The sequence below is a fragment of the Hyaena hyaena genome, unplaced genomic scaffold (genome assembly GCF_003009895.1).
Source record: "Hyaena hyaena isolate Hyena2069 unplaced genomic scaffold, ASM300989v1 scaffold_480, whole genome shotgun sequence".
Taxonomy (NCBI): domain Eukaryota; kingdom Metazoa; phylum Chordata; class Mammalia; order Carnivora; family Hyaenidae; genus Hyaena; species Hyaena hyaena.
In genome coordinates, this window is record NW_024081108.1 from 138,494 (window position 1) to 157,477 (window position 18,984).

The 18,984-nt window shown below is 32.1% G+C and overlaps 1 protein-coding gene across 1 annotated transcript in view; it reads right to left on the reverse strand.

The window, feature by feature from the left end:
• STPG2 (sperm tail PG-rich repeat containing 2) overlaps window positions 1-18,984 on the reverse strand; it is a 348,920-nt gene that overhangs the window by 44,177 nt on the left and 285,759 nt on the right. The window contains exon 12 of the mRNA XM_039254246.1: window positions 7,708-7,823. Within this exon, the coding sequence (XP_039110177.1) occupies window positions 7,708-7,823 (116 nt within the window). The remainder of the gene's footprint in view (window positions 1-7,707; window positions 7,824-18,984) is intronic.

Below are 18,984 nucleotides of genomic sequence, written 5' to 3' on the forward strand. Positions count from 1 at the left end.
TTTTCAGCAGAAACCTTACACGCCAGAGTGGAATGGGATAATGAATTCAAAGTTCTAGGAGAAAAAAATTATTGATATTTCAGTGGAAGAAAATGGTGATGTAGGAGAACATAGCTTCTCTGTTTTCTCACAAATATCAATGACAGGACAGCTATCTATGAACAAAAATGTCTAGAGTCCACTTGGGAAATTTTAGCAACACATTATAATCAAAAAAGCTGAGAATAATAGCAGAGGAAAAGAAAGAAGACAATTGAATTTTGCCTGAGTGTTCATATCCCCCAAGTGACATTTTTCAATTCCAAGAAGCAACTTTCCAGCAAGAAAGAGCATCACTCACCAAGAAAGAAAGAGCGAAGTGGGTGACCACCTTTGCCAGCTTCTTGGGGTACTGTGGGAGGATCATGCTTTAGTTTCACCCCATCCAGACCAACAAAACTAAAACATCTAGTGCTGGTTAGAAACAAGAAAGAAAGACAGAGGTTATTAGCATAGATGCAGGATAAGCAATTGCAGTTCACAAGACCTACTCTGCAGACAAACTCAGTAGATTGTACCACTGACAAAGCCAAAGTCCAGCACAGCTGGGGATATGGATCTCCAAAAGATCTCACCAGATTTCCTACCACAGGTATTTGAATTCACTGATGCCAGCCACTTGAGTTCCTTCTCACTCCTTTCACTCACCCAACCACCCTTGCTAGAGTCTGGAACCACACTGGTAGCCATCCAAATAACTGCGGCTGGACAAGTGTAAGATACAAGCCACTTGAATCCCTCCTTGATCTTTCCAGACCCTAGGAGACACGACCATAGCCATCTCTGGCTTCTGCAGCTGCACGGGACAAGATGCCAGCCTAGGTAACAGGAAAGTATAAAACAGCCATAAATAATTAATTAAGTGGCATTAGTAAGTCCTTCTCTATTAATAACTATAGTATTAGTAAATGGATTAATTTTGCATCTAAAGGCATAGAATGGCTACATGGATTTTGTTTTCAAATACACAACTATATGGGTATTTTAGGGTTAAGGATTCACAGAAGTTCAAAGGACAGAAAAAGATACTCTATGCAAGTGGAAACTAAGAGGGCAAAGGTAGTTATACTTATATCATAAAAAGACTTTAAGTCAAAAATTGTATAAACAGACAAGGAAAGTCATTATATCATAAAGAGGTCAATTCATCAAGAGGATATAACAATTGTAAATATATGTGTACACAATACCAGAGTACCTAAATGTATTAAGCAAATACTAACATATCTGAAGAGAAAAATAGCTAATACAATAACAGTAAAGATGTCAACCATGACTTTTAAAAATGGATGGATTATCCAGACAGAAAACCAATAAGGAAACATTGTAATTGAACTACACATTAGACCAAAAGGACCTAATAGACATAAATGAGATATTCTATCCAATAGCAAAAAACAAAGAAACAACAACAACAACAACAATAACAAAACACATTTTCATATTCACAAGAAATAGTTTCCAAGATAGATCATAAAACAAGCCTTAGCAAATGTAAGGAGACTGAAATATAACAAAGACACTTTTCCAACCCCAATGGTATGAAACTACACATCAATAAAAGGTAAAAAAAAAAAAAAAAAAAAAACTGAAAATTTCACAATATGTGGAAATTAAATAACATACTCTTAAACAACCAATGGGTCAAACAAGATATCAAATGAGCAGTCAAAAATATTTTGAAACAAATGAAAATAGAAACACAATATACCAAAACTATGAGATATAATAGAAGCAGTTCTAAGAGGTAAGTTTATACATTAAATGCCTACATTAAAAAACAAAAAAAATCACAAATAATAAAACTAACTTTACATCTCATGGAACTAGAAAAAGAAAAAAATAAGTCCAAAGATAGCAGATGGAAGAAGATAACAAAGATCTAAACAGAAATAAATGAAATATAGACCAGAAAAACAACAACAAAAAATGAATAAAGCAATAAATTTGGGTTTAAAAAAAAGGAAAAATTGACAAGCCATTAGCTAGACTGAGGAAAAAGACACCAAATAAAATCATACATCAAAAAGGAGACATTACAACTGACATCACAGAAACACAAAGGATGATAGAGACTATTATGAACAATTATACACCAAAAACTGAATAACCAAGAAGAAATGGATAAATTCCTAAAACATACAATCTACCAACAGTGAATTATGAAAAAACAGAAAATCTGAATAGACCTACAACTATAAAGAAGATTGGATCAGTAATCAAAAACCTCCCAACAAAGGAAAGTGCAGATGGTTTCATTGGTAAATTCTATTTAAAATGTAAGGAATCAATGCCAATCCTTCTTAGAGTTGTCCAAAAATTTGAACCGATGGTACTCTCTAATTCATTTTATAAGTCCAGCATTATCCTGATAACAAAGCCAGATAAGGATGCTACAAGAAGAGAAAATTACAGGCCAACAAAATATTAGCACAGCAACATACTAGCACAATGAATTCAACAGCACCTTAAAAGAATCCTACATCATGATCAAGTAAGATTTATCTCTGGGATACAAGGATGTTTCAACATATGCAAATCAATAAGTGCGATGCAACACAGTAACAGAATAAAAGATAAAAATTATATGATCATCTCAATACATGCAAAAAGGAAACTCTCACATTTGACAGAATCCAACATCCTTTCATGATAAAAACTCTTACCAAATTGGGTATAGAATGAACAAACCTCAATATAATAAAGACTATATATGACAGGCCTACAGCTAATATCATATTCAGTAGTAAAAAGTTGAAAGCTTTCTTGTTAAAATCAAGAACAAGACAAGACTGCTCACTCTATCCATGCCTATTTAACAGCACTGGGAGTCCTATCAAGATCAATTAAAAAAAAAAGTAATTAATGTTATTCAAATTGGAAAGGAAGCAGTAAAATTATCTGTTTGCAGATGATATATCCTATATATAGAAAATCCTAAAGATGTCCCAAATAAATTGTTAGAAATAATAAATGAACTCAGTAAAGTTACAGGATACAAAATGCACATACAAAAAATCAGTTATGTTTTTTATACACAAATAACAAACTATCAAAAAATTCCATTTATAATAGCATAAAAAATAATAAAACACTTAGGAATAAATATAACCAAAGCAGTTAAAGATTGTACACTGAAAATTATAAGACAATGATGGAGAAACATAAAGAAGACACAAACAAATAGAAAGATGTTCCATGTTTATGAATTGGAAAAATTAATAATGTTAAAATGTCTATTATACCTAAAGTGATCTATTGATTCACTGTAATCCCTGTCAAATTCCCAAAGACATTTTTCACAGAAATAGAAAAGTTAGTCCTAAAATTTGTATGGAACCATAGAAGACCCCAAGTAGCCAAAGAAATCCTGAGAAAGAACAACAAACCTAGAGGCATCACACTTTCTAATTTCAAAAGATATTATAAAGCTGTAGTTATCAAAACAGTAAGATTCTAGTATATAAACAGACAACAGAAGAGCCCAGAAATGAACTTTTGCATATTTGATCAATTGATCCTTGATAAGGACACCAATAATACACAATGGGGAAAGGATATTGTCTTCTAATAAATGGTCTTAGGAAAACTGGATAACTACATAAAGAATGAAATGCAGCCTTATCTTATCTTACTCACATACACAAAAAAATGAATTCAAGATTTAAATCTAAGTCTTAAATTACTTAAAAGACTTAAATCTAAACCTAAAACTATGAAACTCCTAAATCATAGGGGAAATCCTGTCTGACACTAGTCTTCTTTTGGATATGACACCACATGCAACCAAAATAAACTAGTGGGACTACATCACACTGAAGAGCTTCTCTACAGCAGAAGAAACAATAGAGAAATGAAAAAGCATTTCATGGAATGGGAGAAAATATGTGCAAACCATCTATCTGATAAGCGGATAATATAAAAAAATATATAAGGAACTCATAGAACTCAATAGGAAAAAAAAACTTAAGTAAAAAAATGGGCAGAGGACTTGAATATACATCTTTCAAAAAAATATATACACAGGGTCAACAGGTAGAAAAGGTGCTCAACAATCCCCCTTATCAGGAAAATGCAAATCAAAGCTACATCCCTTAGAATAGTTAACATCAAACAAAAGGTAACAAATGCTGGTAAAGATGTGGATAAAAGGGAACTACTGTTGGTGGAGGTATAATTTGGTATAGCCTTATGGAAAACAGTTGGACATTCCTCAAAAATTAAAAATAGAACTACCATATCTAGCAATTTCACTTCTGGGTATATATCTGAAGGAAATGAATTAGACTCCTGTGCTCCTCTGTCTCTGTGACATTATTCACAGTAGTCAGAACATAGGACAACCTAAGTATCTATCAAAGGAAGAATGGATAACGTTTTGGTGAGTGTAAATAGCAATGAAATATTATTCCACACTTAAAGAAAGTAGGAAATTCTGCCATTTCTGACGAAATGAGTTATTGAATTTCAATTAATTTCCGTAGAATTTGCTTTTTTAAAGAAAGGTATATTTAAATTTTTCTGTAATATTTAATGAAGGATTTTTAAAAGTTAAATTCATTGAAATTTCTTCTTCTCACTAAACTAAGTAAAAAAGTACATCTTTATACATGGATAAAGACTAGTAATTTAATCATGGGAAGAAATCTTAGAATTATCCATTGATTTATCAATCTACCATTGCTAGATACGGTAGTTCTATTTTTAATTTTTGAGGAATGTCCAACTGTTTTCCATAAGGCTATACCAAATTATACCTCCACCAACAGTGCCCAGTAGTTCCCTTTTATCCACATCTTTACCAGCATTTGTTATCTTTTGTTTGATGTTAACTATTCTAAGGGATGTAGCTTTGATTTGCATTTTCCTGATAAGGGGGATTGTTGAGCACCTTTTCTACCTGTTGACCCTGTGTATATATTTTTTTGAAAGATGTATATTCAAGTCCTCTGCCCATTTGTTTACTTATATTTATTGATTTATACAATAAGCATTTATTAACATGGTTCTATATGCCCAATTCTATGGTTGAAGCCCTAATAATATAAAAGTAAATAAGTCTTCCCCTCATAGAGTTCAGAATCTGCTACTGGGAGTTCTTGGTTGAAACTGTAAGTGGGTTTTTGTGGATTAACAAACCATCTAAAATTGTATACACATTTTTTACATAAGCATACATGCAAAATTTTCCCCTTAAAGGCCCTTAGCTTTCAGTATATCTTTAAAAGTGTCAGTGATAGTAAACCAATAAATATCAACAACTAGAAGAAGCAAAAAAGACAAACAGATTAGCTTATAATTGAAATACAGTGAGTGATGTTCCAAAGAAATTCTGATCATAACCCCACCGAGAGAGAGAGAGAGAGAGAGAGAGAGAGAGAAAACTCTTTCTGCCTGGGAAACTGAGGAGACTGTTTACATAAGAATAAAAATGTCTAGCTGACTTTGAAAATATGGCTGTGTAACTTAAGAGAGCTGTTGTTAATAGATATTATTGTAACTACCACCTGTATTGGATAGGTTAGATCCAGTGTAAACATGTGACACTGAAAACCTATAACTAATGATGGCACAAATCATACACATTTAAGTTTTTTAAAAATATTTTTTATTTATTTCTAGGAGAGAGAGAGAGAGAGACAGCGTGAGCAGGGGAGGGTCAGAGAGAGAGGGAGATACAGACTCTGAAATAGGCTCCAGGCTCTGAGCTGGCAATCAGCACAGAGCCCAACGCGGGGCTCGAACCCACGAACCGCGAGATCATGACCTAAGCGAAAGTCAGACGCTTAACCGACTAAGCCACTCAGGCACCCCACATTTAAGTTTTAAGTAGAACATAATATTACAATCTTAAAACAATGTTATAAATTTCTAAAATCATCTTTTACTGTAAAAAATAAAATATTTAGGCAAACGTGTTCTCAAAAGTCACCAATGTAAGCTTATTAAAGTCAATAGACAAAAAAAAAAAAAAAGAAATATCAAATAAAAAAATAAAAACAAGTAATAATAAATGGACCTATAATTTACTGGCCTATCAGATTAAAAATAACTTCTTTAACGGAAAACTTTGAAAGAAAATTACTTTTTCAAAAACTTTTGAATTACTCAAGAAAACAAATGGTATTAGGAAGAAAATAAATATTACACACTCAGTTCTCAACAGAAAAGTTACCTTGCAGTGCAGTATGAATATATACATATATATTCAGACAATACCTTAATAAACATCATTATCAAACCCATAAATGTTTTCTGTTGGCATAGAAAAGACTATGAAGAAGTATAAATATAATTTCTAAAATCTTAATGAAAGAAAAAGAAAGAACGTCTTTAAATACTAGAAAGACTAATAGATACATTTTCTGTAATAAATATATAACAAAATAAAAGGATATCATTTACATTTACTGACATTATTATTTGTAAATACCACTAAAATCAGTTTTCAAAAGTAGAGGAGAAGGGTTCAGCTTAAGATTTAATATGAAAGAATATCAGACTATGAACAGCTATACCATCTAACTTATCAAGACTGATAGCTTACTGATCAACACTTACTTTAAGACCTTTCCTCACTGTGCCTAATAACCCAAAGTAAACAAGTCATAAACTTTGCCCAATCTTATCCAGTTCCCCATTTGTAAGACATGTATTATTATTTTTTTAAATAAATAGTTTATTGTCAAGTTGGTTTCCATATAACACCCAGTGTAAGACCTGTCTTATATCACACAGCCCAGGTCCTAAAACACCCAAAGTCCTTTGATTTGCACCTTCTGAAACACTATTAAGACTGTTTAGCAGATTCTCCCTTTCTAAAGTAAATAGAATTAGCATTACTTAATCAGTAGGAATTAGCAGTGGTCTTCTGGGGGAGTCAACAGCCAACAAATAAAATAACAACACTTTCATTATTCATTCTCTTTTCTTTTTCTTTTTTTCCCCGATCTTATATTATAAATCTGCTTTGACAAAATGCCTAAAAATTATTTAGATCATGACATTTTAAATAAGTTGAAAAGCATACATTCAATAAAAATAAACTTGTCATTAACTAACCCAAAAAACAATATTCACTGTGGTTTGCCCTGAGTATTAACTCTTAAATGACTTGCTATAAGCCACTATAAAATATTTCACTTTTAATAGTTAGTAGAGTGCAAATAGTAGACCCATTCATCTTAGGTGAGGAATTAAGCCTAGTTGTGAACACAGTTTTTAAAACTTGAAGTTTATTTAAGCATCCTTGTAATCAGAACATCCACAGCTTAAAAGACTACAGGCTCTAACAGGGCTATCTTCTGAGCCTTCTAATAAATTCATGATTGCAATAATACTTGGATATTTCCATTTATGTATGTAAACAACTAAGTCTTTAAAGTTTCAGGGATGTAACAAATTATATATATAACATATATACACGAGTGTGTGTGTGTGTGTGTGTGTGTGTGTGCTTAGTGGATATAGATAAACTGACGAATAATTCTTAATTCAGTCTTTAAAAACAGAATGTATTAAAAAAAGGCCTTTCTTAGCCAGAAGATTTTAATAGTCAGTAATATGGGTAAAACATATGGAAAGGACTTCAATGTAGACATTTTCAGTGCTTTCTTGAAATTATTCTATTCTTTCGTTACTGATAAAAGAAAATTATCATTGACAAACCTCATACGTTGCTGGACCAGGAGTAATCTCTTTGGAATCTTTAAAACGCTTTGACGACTTAAAAAATAAGGGTATGGAACAAGATGTCCTTAATACAGGATTGTATGCTGCAGGTCCTAAAAGAAAACAAGTATAGAAAATAATAAAATATGTTAAAATTATTGATTTGGGTCATGTAATTATTATTCTTAGATTCATGCTCTTAATACATAATTTTAGCATCAAACAATCTTGGACTCATTCTTTTTGAATGCTTAAAATCATTTAGTTTAGGGCTTTGAAATATAAGTACAAAAAAGGTAATATTTGCCTATCTAATAATTCAATGTAATATAGAAGTATTTTCCCAAAAAAGCAAATATCCCTTCAAGATACATATACATCATGAAAAAAGATACCCAACTTCTTTATTTCCTAAAACTGTATCCATATGCTCAGTGAAGATGTAGGACTTGAAATGCATTTCAGAATATAAATAAGACCTAACGAAGCAAAAATGTAGCTTAACAGCATTCTGGATACTAAACATGATAGAAGTCAAGATACAAAGATGGAATTCACATGAAACAATTAGATGTAATAAACAGACTGGTAGAATGGAATAGGGCCTAATCCTAAGTGAGGATTTTGTACTACAGCCATTAGGTTTCAAATCATATTATAAAATGTCCCAGAATTCCAGACAAGTGCCCAGGGAAAAATGTCTAAGTGAAGTCCAAGTAGAAAGTGCCTGAATTAAATTCATTCAAAACATCTCTAGATTTACTCTTCTTTATCTGAGTCCTAGGTTAAAAAAAAAAATTAACTAAAATTGTCTAATTTTTTTTTAAATAAGAATTTGGAAACTACTCCCACAGGTAGTGGGTAGCTCTTGAAGGTTTTAGACTGGAGGCGATTCATGAAGAAAGAGGTACTTTAAGAAATAAACTTTAGCAGTACTTTATAGGATGGCGTAACTTGGTTTGTTTTAAGGACACTAAGGAGTTTACTAACATTGGTTTGGGAAAGGAATAGCAACTCCAATGTTTTCTATGAGATGTAACAAATATTTAGTATGTATAGTCACTGGAAGAAGATAAAAATGACTAATGGCCAATAAAAAGGCAATACTGTGGGGCGCCTAGGTGGCTCAGTCGCTTAAGCATTAAACTCAGCTCAAGTCATGATCTCAGCTCAGGTCATGATCTCACAGTTTGTGATTTCGAGTCCCACAGCAGGTTCTATGTTGTCAGTACAGAGCCCGCTTTGAATCCTCTGTTCACAGCCCTCTCTCTGCTTCTCTCTTTCTCTCTCAAAACAAACAAACAAACAAACAAATAAATAAATAAATAAAATAAAGGCACACACACACACAGCAGAAAGATACCATTGAAATGGAACATCATGTATTTGGTTTTGAACCAGATGTTTGAAAAGATGGCAGGATATCCAATAGACATGTTCAAAAGACAAGTGAAGATACACAACTGAAGCTCATGAGAAAGCTGTCCTGGAGAAAAGGAAAGGAGTTTTTTATGTAGAGGCAAAAACTGAGGTATCTCTAAATGAAAGAGCATGGAGAGAGAAAATTAAATAACTGAGGACTGAAACTTGGGGGTGCTGCATATGGGAAAGAGAGAAGAATCAATGAAGGGAATAGTCTAGTGAGTAGAATATGGCAAGCACAACATCATAGAAAATAGGGAGAGATTTTTCATTTCTCCATCCACATGTTAACCAAAACGTATTGAGTGTCTGTCATTTGTCAAGCCTGTATTTCCAGAGAGTGTTAGAGGTCTACTATATCAAATGTTTCAAGAGGAGACTTCATAGAGAGGTCACCGTGGAGCAAGTAGATGAGTGGTGGTGAATGAAACTAAATTAGAGGGCATTAAAGAGATAAAGTGGGGAGAGGAAACAAAACATAAGCACAGAATATTAACAATGAACATAAACAGTGAAATAGATATAAAAATATTAATACTACATATGCAGTTAAAAACCACCTACTTTGAAGAATAGATTCCTGCAGATGTTTTCAAATCTAAAATATTTTGGAATTGATAAATTCACATGACACATTTTTAAGGCTTTAGCTTCGTTAACTAGGACACTTCAAAATTTACAATAAGAGATGACATTTGGCTCTAGTTCAATCACTCTAAAGTCAATTCAATTCATAGGATAGATATCCAAAATTATAAATCCCTTGTGGGAAGCTGGTATGAACTGGATGACTGTGGCCTCCTGCTCCATTCGTATGTTAAAACCCCAGTCTCCAATGTGATGGTATTTGGAGATGAGGCCTTCAGAAGGTGATTAGGTCACAAGAGGAGCCCTCATGATGGGATTACTGGCCTTATAAAATGAGACATGAGAGAATTTATTTTCTCTATCTCTTCTGTGTATGCAGATGTCTATCTGCAAACCTGAAGGAAGTCTCTCACTAGGAATGAAATGTCACTTTCGGCATTTTGACTTTGGATTTCGCAGACTCCAGCAACGGTGAACCTTGTACTGTTTAAGCTAGTCAGTCTATGGTATTTTTGTTATAGCAGTCAGAATTGACTAAGACAGAAGTCAGAAGTAAAGTATCTTGATCTGCCAAAAGACAAGTGTTGTAGCAACACTTTGAAATAATATAATTTCTATTCTTAGTGCAGAAAAACAATATACATAGACATACATAATATCTTTAAAGTAAACATATACAAACTCAACTACACTGGGAAAATGTGTCAGTTACTGCAGTATCCAGAAAAGAACACAAACTTATTATCAGGAACTGGGTACATGATTCTACAGTCAATTAATTAAAAATTACGACTTTAACCATAAAGATGTATAGAGGTTAATGCAACAGATAAGACTATAAAGCAAACGCTGTTTGGTTTAATGTTGTATCAGTAAATTTCATTTGCAACTATGAAGTGAAATACAGTCTATTCCTGGTCCTTACCAGCATGCTACAGCAACTGATAAGTATTTACCTTTATGGTTAGAACTCATTAACAGAAAAGAAAATATTCAAATGTAGTTTTAGTGGATATCCTTTTATTGGACTTCCTTTGAGAAGCATTAAGTAAAGCCAAACTCTCAATATGCGTCTTACTGCATTTTAGCACTTAGCTTGCTTTAAGCTACAGAGCACTTAAAAAAAAAAAAAAAAAAAAAGGGTCTATTGTACTTGATCTTAAAATATATTTCCAATTACATATGTTACTGCTTATATGATACAGGTCAAAGATTTACATTGCTTCACCAGCTCTGATTCACGGCTGGATTATGCAGAAATTATCTTCTATTTATTTATCAAAATGCCACATTCTAATCACAGGTCATGGAAGAAAAAAACTTCTCATTCCAAATCAAACACCTATGAAAAGTCTGCCTGAATCATTACTATTATATAATGGGAAATTCAAGAGTAGGTGATTCTTATAATTACATATTTTCCAGCCCTATGCCAGTTTACTCTCTATGAAATGTCAACCAATGCTACAGGGCAAAAATGGGACAGAACTGGAACAATGAGTAATTTATTTTTTTTTTTATTTATTTATTTATTTATTTTTTACAAATAGTTTATTGTCAAATTAGTTTCTACATAACACTCAATGCTCATCCCCAAAGTGCCCTCCTCCATGCCCATCCCCCCCCTCCCCCCCACATCCATCAGTCCTCAGTTTTTGTCAGCATTCAAGAACAATGAGTAATTTAAAATAAAAATCATTTTGGTACATTAGAGTGGACTCAGAAATAACTACTTCTATAAATAAAGCTACAAAACCTCCGATTAAAAATGGCTGTCTTCATAACGAGCTAAAATTTATAAATCACGTACTCAATTTTGTTTATGAATACTGTCATTTTTTCATATGAAGCTGAAAGAAAACTACTTAAAGTAAATAATCCATGTGTGAGCATATCTTTAGAAATTAAAAAGCATCTAGAAAATTATTCATTAAAATGAACCACATAGCTTTAAAATGTCATTTAGGGAGTTTAGTTTATATGGAACATATTTTCTCATGCTGATTTTATTCTTCAGCTCTATGAATGAAATAATAGCTAAAACAAAAGATTAGTACACAAGGAACTATTATCATCGATGTCAAAGCCACATTTAGGTATAAAGCTCGTTTCCTGCTTCTCAGACTTGATTTGATTAAATGGCACTTCAGATTATGACCAAACAACTGGAGTCTATTAAATTGAGCTTACAGGTGATGAAAAAAAACAAAAACAAAAACAAAAAAACCCAGACAAGAGTCTCAATAATGCATTAACTTTTAACCAAAAATCCACATATCTTTTACCATCCTCTTAAAATCTCTGTTCAAAAACCAGATGGGAACTACATGTTTTAAGAAATAAGGTCCTTGGACGCCTCAGTGGCTTGGTCACTTAAGCATCTGACTTCGGTTCAGGTCATGATCTTAAGGTTCGTGAGTTCGAGCCCCATGCTGTGAGCACAGAGCCTGGACCCTGCTTCAGATTCTGTATCTCCCTCTCTCTGCCCTTCCCCTGCTCGTGCTCTGTCTCTCTGTCTCTCTCTCTCTCTCTTAAAAATATATAAACATTAAAAAAATAAAAAAGAAATAAGATCTTAAATACTTAAGAATGATAGCTTAAAATTACTGTAGAGTATCTAAGAATTATTGCCAACACAGTCCCTAAGAAATGGTCTATTGTAATGAACACCAACCTAAATAGACTGAAAACTGTATCAACTGGAGTCTATCTACCTAAATCATCCACCTATTAAAATATGTGTTTCTAGCATTGAGTAAGCAGTAGAGCTGTCACTGTTAGGAGATATAAATAAAAAATCAGATAGATTTGGCTTGATTAAAATGTATCTTCTGACAAAAAAGTCTGTTTATCCATGTACCTCTAAATATATTCTTATGAAATTCTTACCAAAATGTGCAGCCATAAGCCCTATCAAATGAATTCTTCAAACTGATCCTGCCAAAAATATTTTCTCACTCTCTGATAATGTAAGCACATTATACAAATTTGAATGACTTTCATCAGTCTTGAATATGTATGTATAATATACTTTCTGTATGAGTTCTAGGAACCAAATGGTAAGAAGGATGGTCATCTTTTATCTTCCACCACTTTGAGTAGGTGGAATATAAAAATGTGACACATGAGTGATTCTTACTGATAAATGAACAAAGTTATCAAATAATCAACGAAATAGGAAGTTATTTTCAAGGTAAATAAAATACTTCACAATTGCCTTGGCAAAGTAGTAACTTTTCTTTTCATAACTGAATTTTGGTTTTTACATCCTGTTGTTCATATTTAAAAATTTGGAGCCAGAATGCCAAGAAAATTACCTAAGCAAAAAAGTAGAGTAAGTCTCAACATGTATTTCAAGTCCTCTTATATCACTATCATTATTTTAACACTCACTTAAAGCTAAATTAGGAAGGTATTCCCCCGGAGACTGGCACTTATCTCTGTGAATATTATATGTAAAATTCAGGATAATGCTACATATCTTTGTAAAGTACATCAGGTCATAAATTAAGTGATGAGGAATTCTTTATATATAAACACCAAATTTATTTTGAATATTTGATTAATAATAAACAAGCTAAAATCTTTAACATAAAATAAATAAGTAATGATTTTAAAAAAATTAAATGCCTAATAATTACCATTTTAAAATGTAACTATTTGACATTTTCTTCAACTTACTAAAAATTGTTATATTCCTAAGCATTTGGATTTGAATCTTTCTCTGAACAGCTCTGCTGTGATAAAGCTAGAGTCACCTGTAAGAAGGGCCTACATGATTAATATACTGACAAGCCAATTAAACAAAGGTTAATATATTCATTGGCATCTTAAATGAAGAAATCTCTGTACCTTAAAACAAACATATTTTATAGAGTAAGTAAAAGATACAACAGTTCTCATGCTTTGATGTACAAATGTTTTATTTACATTCATCAGAGATTAAACAGAAACTATTAGGTTAACCATTGAATTTCATAGAAAGCTTCTTGTTCCTGTTCCATAAACTTAAATCTATGCCTAGATTTAAATCTCGGTAAGAATTTTTTTCACCTTACCAGTGTTTTCTGTTCACTCTGCTTCTGTGATCATGTAATATAAATATTCTCTAATGCTGTTCCCATAACTTCATGGAATAATAATAGCAGGGTATGAATTCCATAAAATTCTTCTCTTGCAAGCCTTCTCATCAACTGTCACCAGTTAATTTTTACCAAGACAAATAACAGTGTTTATTTCCAAATAGTAAATGGTTTCCTCATCTGAATGCCCATGACCCACCAGGCGGTTCACAGCCCTTCCCTAGCTTTGGATGTGTTTCTCCTCTGGCCTCTGGCTGAACTTGTTTGAAATATCAAGATGGAAAAAGAAAGAGGATCATATTCAGCACTATATATTTTAGATTAATCTTTTCCAAAGTGTAGTTCATGCACCACAGCCATCAGAATAACCCAGATTAGTGTCAGAGTAGATTCCTTAGATTCATGCCAAAATAAAATCATATTCTCTGAAAATGGAATCAAGAAAACACAATTTTAACAAAACCTATTGCTTTAGACCTTTTAACTATAAGTAAAGCTATTAGTAAATATATCTACATATTAACTCTTTTTTCCCTCAAAAAATCTCAATAATTACTTATCCAGAGTAAAAAACTTTTGAAATTATGGATGAGACTCTTTCCTCCAGAATGTATCTGAATCTCTTCTGCCCCAGGGCCTGATTATGGTAGAGTCAATCAGTGCCTACTGAGCTGAACTAAGTGAAACCAAAGAAAGAAGAGTCTGTTTATAGGTCAACTAGAATCTACCCTGAGACTTTAAGTATTTCAATTATTTTCTTTTAATTTTAATTTCTTCTCAAGTAATTGTCTATGGAAAAATGGGTACCTGAAAGTCCTATTTCTATTTATACTGTGAAAATGATATTTCGATGATATGTCACATAAATGTTTGTAAATACATTCAGAATAATCACTCCCCGAGAGATTAGTGGAGACTGGCAGTATTAAGTTAGGAAAGAGACTTATATTTTAGTGTATATTCTTTAAAATATTATGAATTCTGTTATGGCCATGTCACACTATTTCAATTTTGGGCCAAATGTGCGAAACTTATTTCATGATCATGAAAGATGAAATTCTATGAAGTGTAAGTATATTCACATCTCTATTTTAGTCTGTTATTTTCTGGAATAAATCTTAAACCTAAATTTAAATTCAAGATTTCTTATACTAGCCATGTCACCTTTATAAATTCTTTAAACTTTGTTAAGTTTCAGTTTCTGCTTTTATTAAAGGGGGATAAAATGGTCGAGAATAATTCCTCAAAGCTACACAATAAGTAAGGACACATCATTCAACTACTTTAAATTCTTGGAAACCTCCCCCAAAGAAAAGGAAAATAAAATTATTCAAACTTTACAGAAAACTTATTTAATAGCTGAGCTGTGACTGGCTCTATGAGTTTAACAACTCTTTTACTACTTCACACTGACTTCTTAATCTTTAGCTGTCTCTGGCACTTTCCAAAAATAGCAAATTTGCCAAACAAATATCAACTTAATTAAATGAAAATACTATGCTTTCACCTGAACATGGTATTTCTAACAGGTAAATAAGGTCTAGGAGATGGAACAAATTGAAGTCTATATGATAGGTTTAGGGATTTTTGTTCCTGGATTATTATTAACATACCATAAGTGAGTGTAATTTTCATTTTACACCTAAGTGCATACACATTTAGGGAAAACAAAAATATCACAGTTCTAAAAATCAGGTTGTCTTCATGTCTCGACAATCTTGACACTGCTAGTTGTCAAGGATGCCACATACTGTTACTTTCAAAACCTGTTATAAACAATAAATTTTTAAAGATCAAGAGTTGAATAATGTTGTCCTAGAAATCAAACAGCCCTCGGTCCCATCTTTTGGTGAAGGCTGCCTCTCTGTGGCAGAACGCGATGTGTCATGTTCTCTGAAGGACAATTTTCTCTTACTTTTTTTTTTTAACTGGTAGAAAAGATCTGTATAATATTCATAAATACATAGATTTAAATACAGTATTTTTACTACCTCTTTCAGAATATTCTTGGATTCAGATTTGGAAAGGTCTTGGACTCTGAAGAAGTGCCTCACTCACCTACACAGCATATATAACAAGGGCTGAAAAATATTATTTATGCAAGTAACAGAAATAAAGTAAAATACAATCGTTCAAATAAAATGGTCATGTTTGCTGTCTTTTTTGAAAGTTAACGTCATTATTCACTTAAACTGATTGACCTCTGCTGGTCAGAAAGAGACACTTATTAATAGATATCGAACCTACCAGAAAGCAGCTGTTATCTTAATTTCCTGAAAGAATTACTTAAAAATACTAAGTGTACCATAAGATGATGCTTTTTACTCACTTAAAGAACAATGATACAGGAACATATCCTATTTCAAACACTGAAAGTCAAGAAGCAAATATCAAGTGGATATCTTCAAAAAGAACTGATTTAATTGTTCTCTCTTCACTAATGACTACTATGAAAGCAGGCTTAAAAGGCCTTCTTACTATATTTAGGAAGGACATTATGTTCTATAATGAAATTTTTTAAGACTTAGAGATTAACCATAGACTTAACCACACGATAAGTGAAAAATTAGCATGTGTACACTTTTTAACTGAAAGGAACAAAATATCTCTCAATCACAAGCATGCAACTTGTTATATCTCAAAAATAAAGGATTTATTTAATTAAGCAATATTGTCACAGAAGTGACATTTACCTTATCTCGAATGGAACATACTCCCTCATCAGAAACAGTAAAAAATAATTAGAAGAAGATACCCAGAGGGCCATAGTAAACATTTCAGTAACCAATATCAAGCTGCTTTGTTGTTTTCATTTGAGGCATAGTTATAGCAAAAGGTATCACCGAGAAAAAAACTGTGCAGATTCTTTTTTTTTATTATTTTAATAGAGGTATAAACCTTTGGCATGAAGCATACCAATAAAAGCACCAAAGAAAGTTGTCTGAAAAAAATTTTAGTCAAGAAAATTATTATAATTCCTCATTGCTAATTATAAAAATATCTCTTTCCTCTCTTCTTCTTCTTATCTGTTTAACAATGTCCAGAGGGAGAAAAAGAAACATATTTGGTCTCTGCCTCTGCAAATACTGAAATCTATTTATATGCAAATAAGCTATCCATTATTAGCATGAGAAGAGACTTGTGCATAAAGAGAGAAATAAATTATCACTAGGAACCATTAATGAAATCTATTTCAAAACATAACATTTTACAAGAGCTCTCATTCATGTAATATTTGTTTAAGCCTCGAGGGGAAATAGTGAGTTCTACACTTAGATAAAACCTGATACTATATTATTTCCCATGCCAATTTGTTTTGTAAAATGCATTTATTCTTTCCTTAGAAATGACTTGATAATTGTAACTCCAATGAGTCTTTTTAAGAGAACTTTATCATTGAAGTTAGAGTCCTATGTGTTTGTCACATACTGCCAGACTTTTTAGGGAAGTTTATTTTTGCTCTGTTACAATATTGTTATTCCCTGAGGTTTAAAAACATTAACATTTATTTTTATATTCTTATGGTAGTAACATAAAAATAAATGAGTTTTAAGAAGAAGGAACATGAGTCTTTCTGGAATAAGTTGAATTTCTATAGAGAAGAATAAAATAAGCAATAATCAATGCAGACTATAAAATAATTTCATATGCTTTGCCCATTTTCTCTTTGGGTTTCTTATTTTTTACATAAACTTTATTGTGTTTATCAACTTCTTCAAAAGGTCCAAATGGAATTTTAAGTGGTAGTACATTGATAGATTAAAATCGAGAAAACTGGTATCTTCATTATATAAAATTGTCCCATTCAAAAGGGTAGAATTAGTTCCTCAATTATTCAGACCACTATCTCTGTCCATTATCAGAATTTAAAAATTTTCTTTAGGGAAACTTTGCCTTCTAAGTTTATTCCTCAAAACTATTCCTTTTGGGAGTTGTACTTTTATTATTTTTTTATACATGATCACTGCTGGTACAGAAAAATGTTACTGATTTTTTATGTCATTCTTATATCAAGCAAGTTTGCTAAAATTTCTTATTAGTTTTATTAGCTTCTGGATTTTCAAAAGTTGTTTTGCTCTATGATGTTATAATATGAAATTAAAGATAAATTTATTTATTTTAATCCCTGTAGTTCTTCTGCATTCTCAGTTTTTTACTCCTTAGGTATTGGTCTGAACCAGCTACTTTGTTAAGAAAATATGGTAATACTGGGTATCTTTTTCTTCCTTCCTTTAAAATAATGTGTAATGTGAGTTTCAAGTTCATAACCTTTATCAAGTTAAAGAACTTACTTGTATTGATAGTTTTCTGAGTTTTTGTTTTATAAGCATACTATGTAAAATTAATTAAGGTGCCATTTCTACAGCTCTTTATTAAAGTGTTTTTTTAAACGTTACAATACAGAAAAAATGTAAACACCTTGGAATGCACTGCTACGAAAACTTTCTTGTTTCTGGCCTAGATAATTTATCTTTGCATTTGACTAAGCAGTTTAAGATGCAATGTTCTGCCCATTACCCTCTACCATGCCTCATGCTAGCATTTAGGAGGAAAGAGCACATGGCAGTGAGGATATGGTATTATTATAGGAGGGAAGTCGGCTGTTCTACTTATTCTTTCTAAAGCAAAGCCCACTATTCAACATATCACTGCCTTCAACAAACAAGACAAAGTTTCAAATCAGGAATGTTGTTAAAAGAGAGAAGAAGAGAATAGTCCTATTTATACTGGTGTACCCAAAGAATACCCAAAATAGATAGTCTTTTTTTTTTTGTAATGTATGAACAGACAGCAAAGTTCACCAGGCATATGATAGGAGGAACCTAGCAGCATGAAAGACAAAGATCAAAATAAATTTTATAACTGGCCGTAGAGGAGAAAGAGATTGTTTAGGAAAAAAATAGAACTTTAAAAGTTCAATAAGTAATATGATAAATTACATTTATAATGATATTGCATCTATGAAACAAAGAACAATCAGAGAAAAAGAAAGTATTCTAAGAACACATAACTGTTAGTATAGAAAATTCAATGAGACAAGAAAATAGCCAAAGGGAAAAAAAACACCTTGCAGAATATAGAGCTAAAGTACAAAAAGAGAGAGAGAGAGAATAGGATAGAAAGCTAAAGAGACATTTTAAAAAATCTGGTAGGTCTACATCCGGAGTTTCCAGAAAGAGGA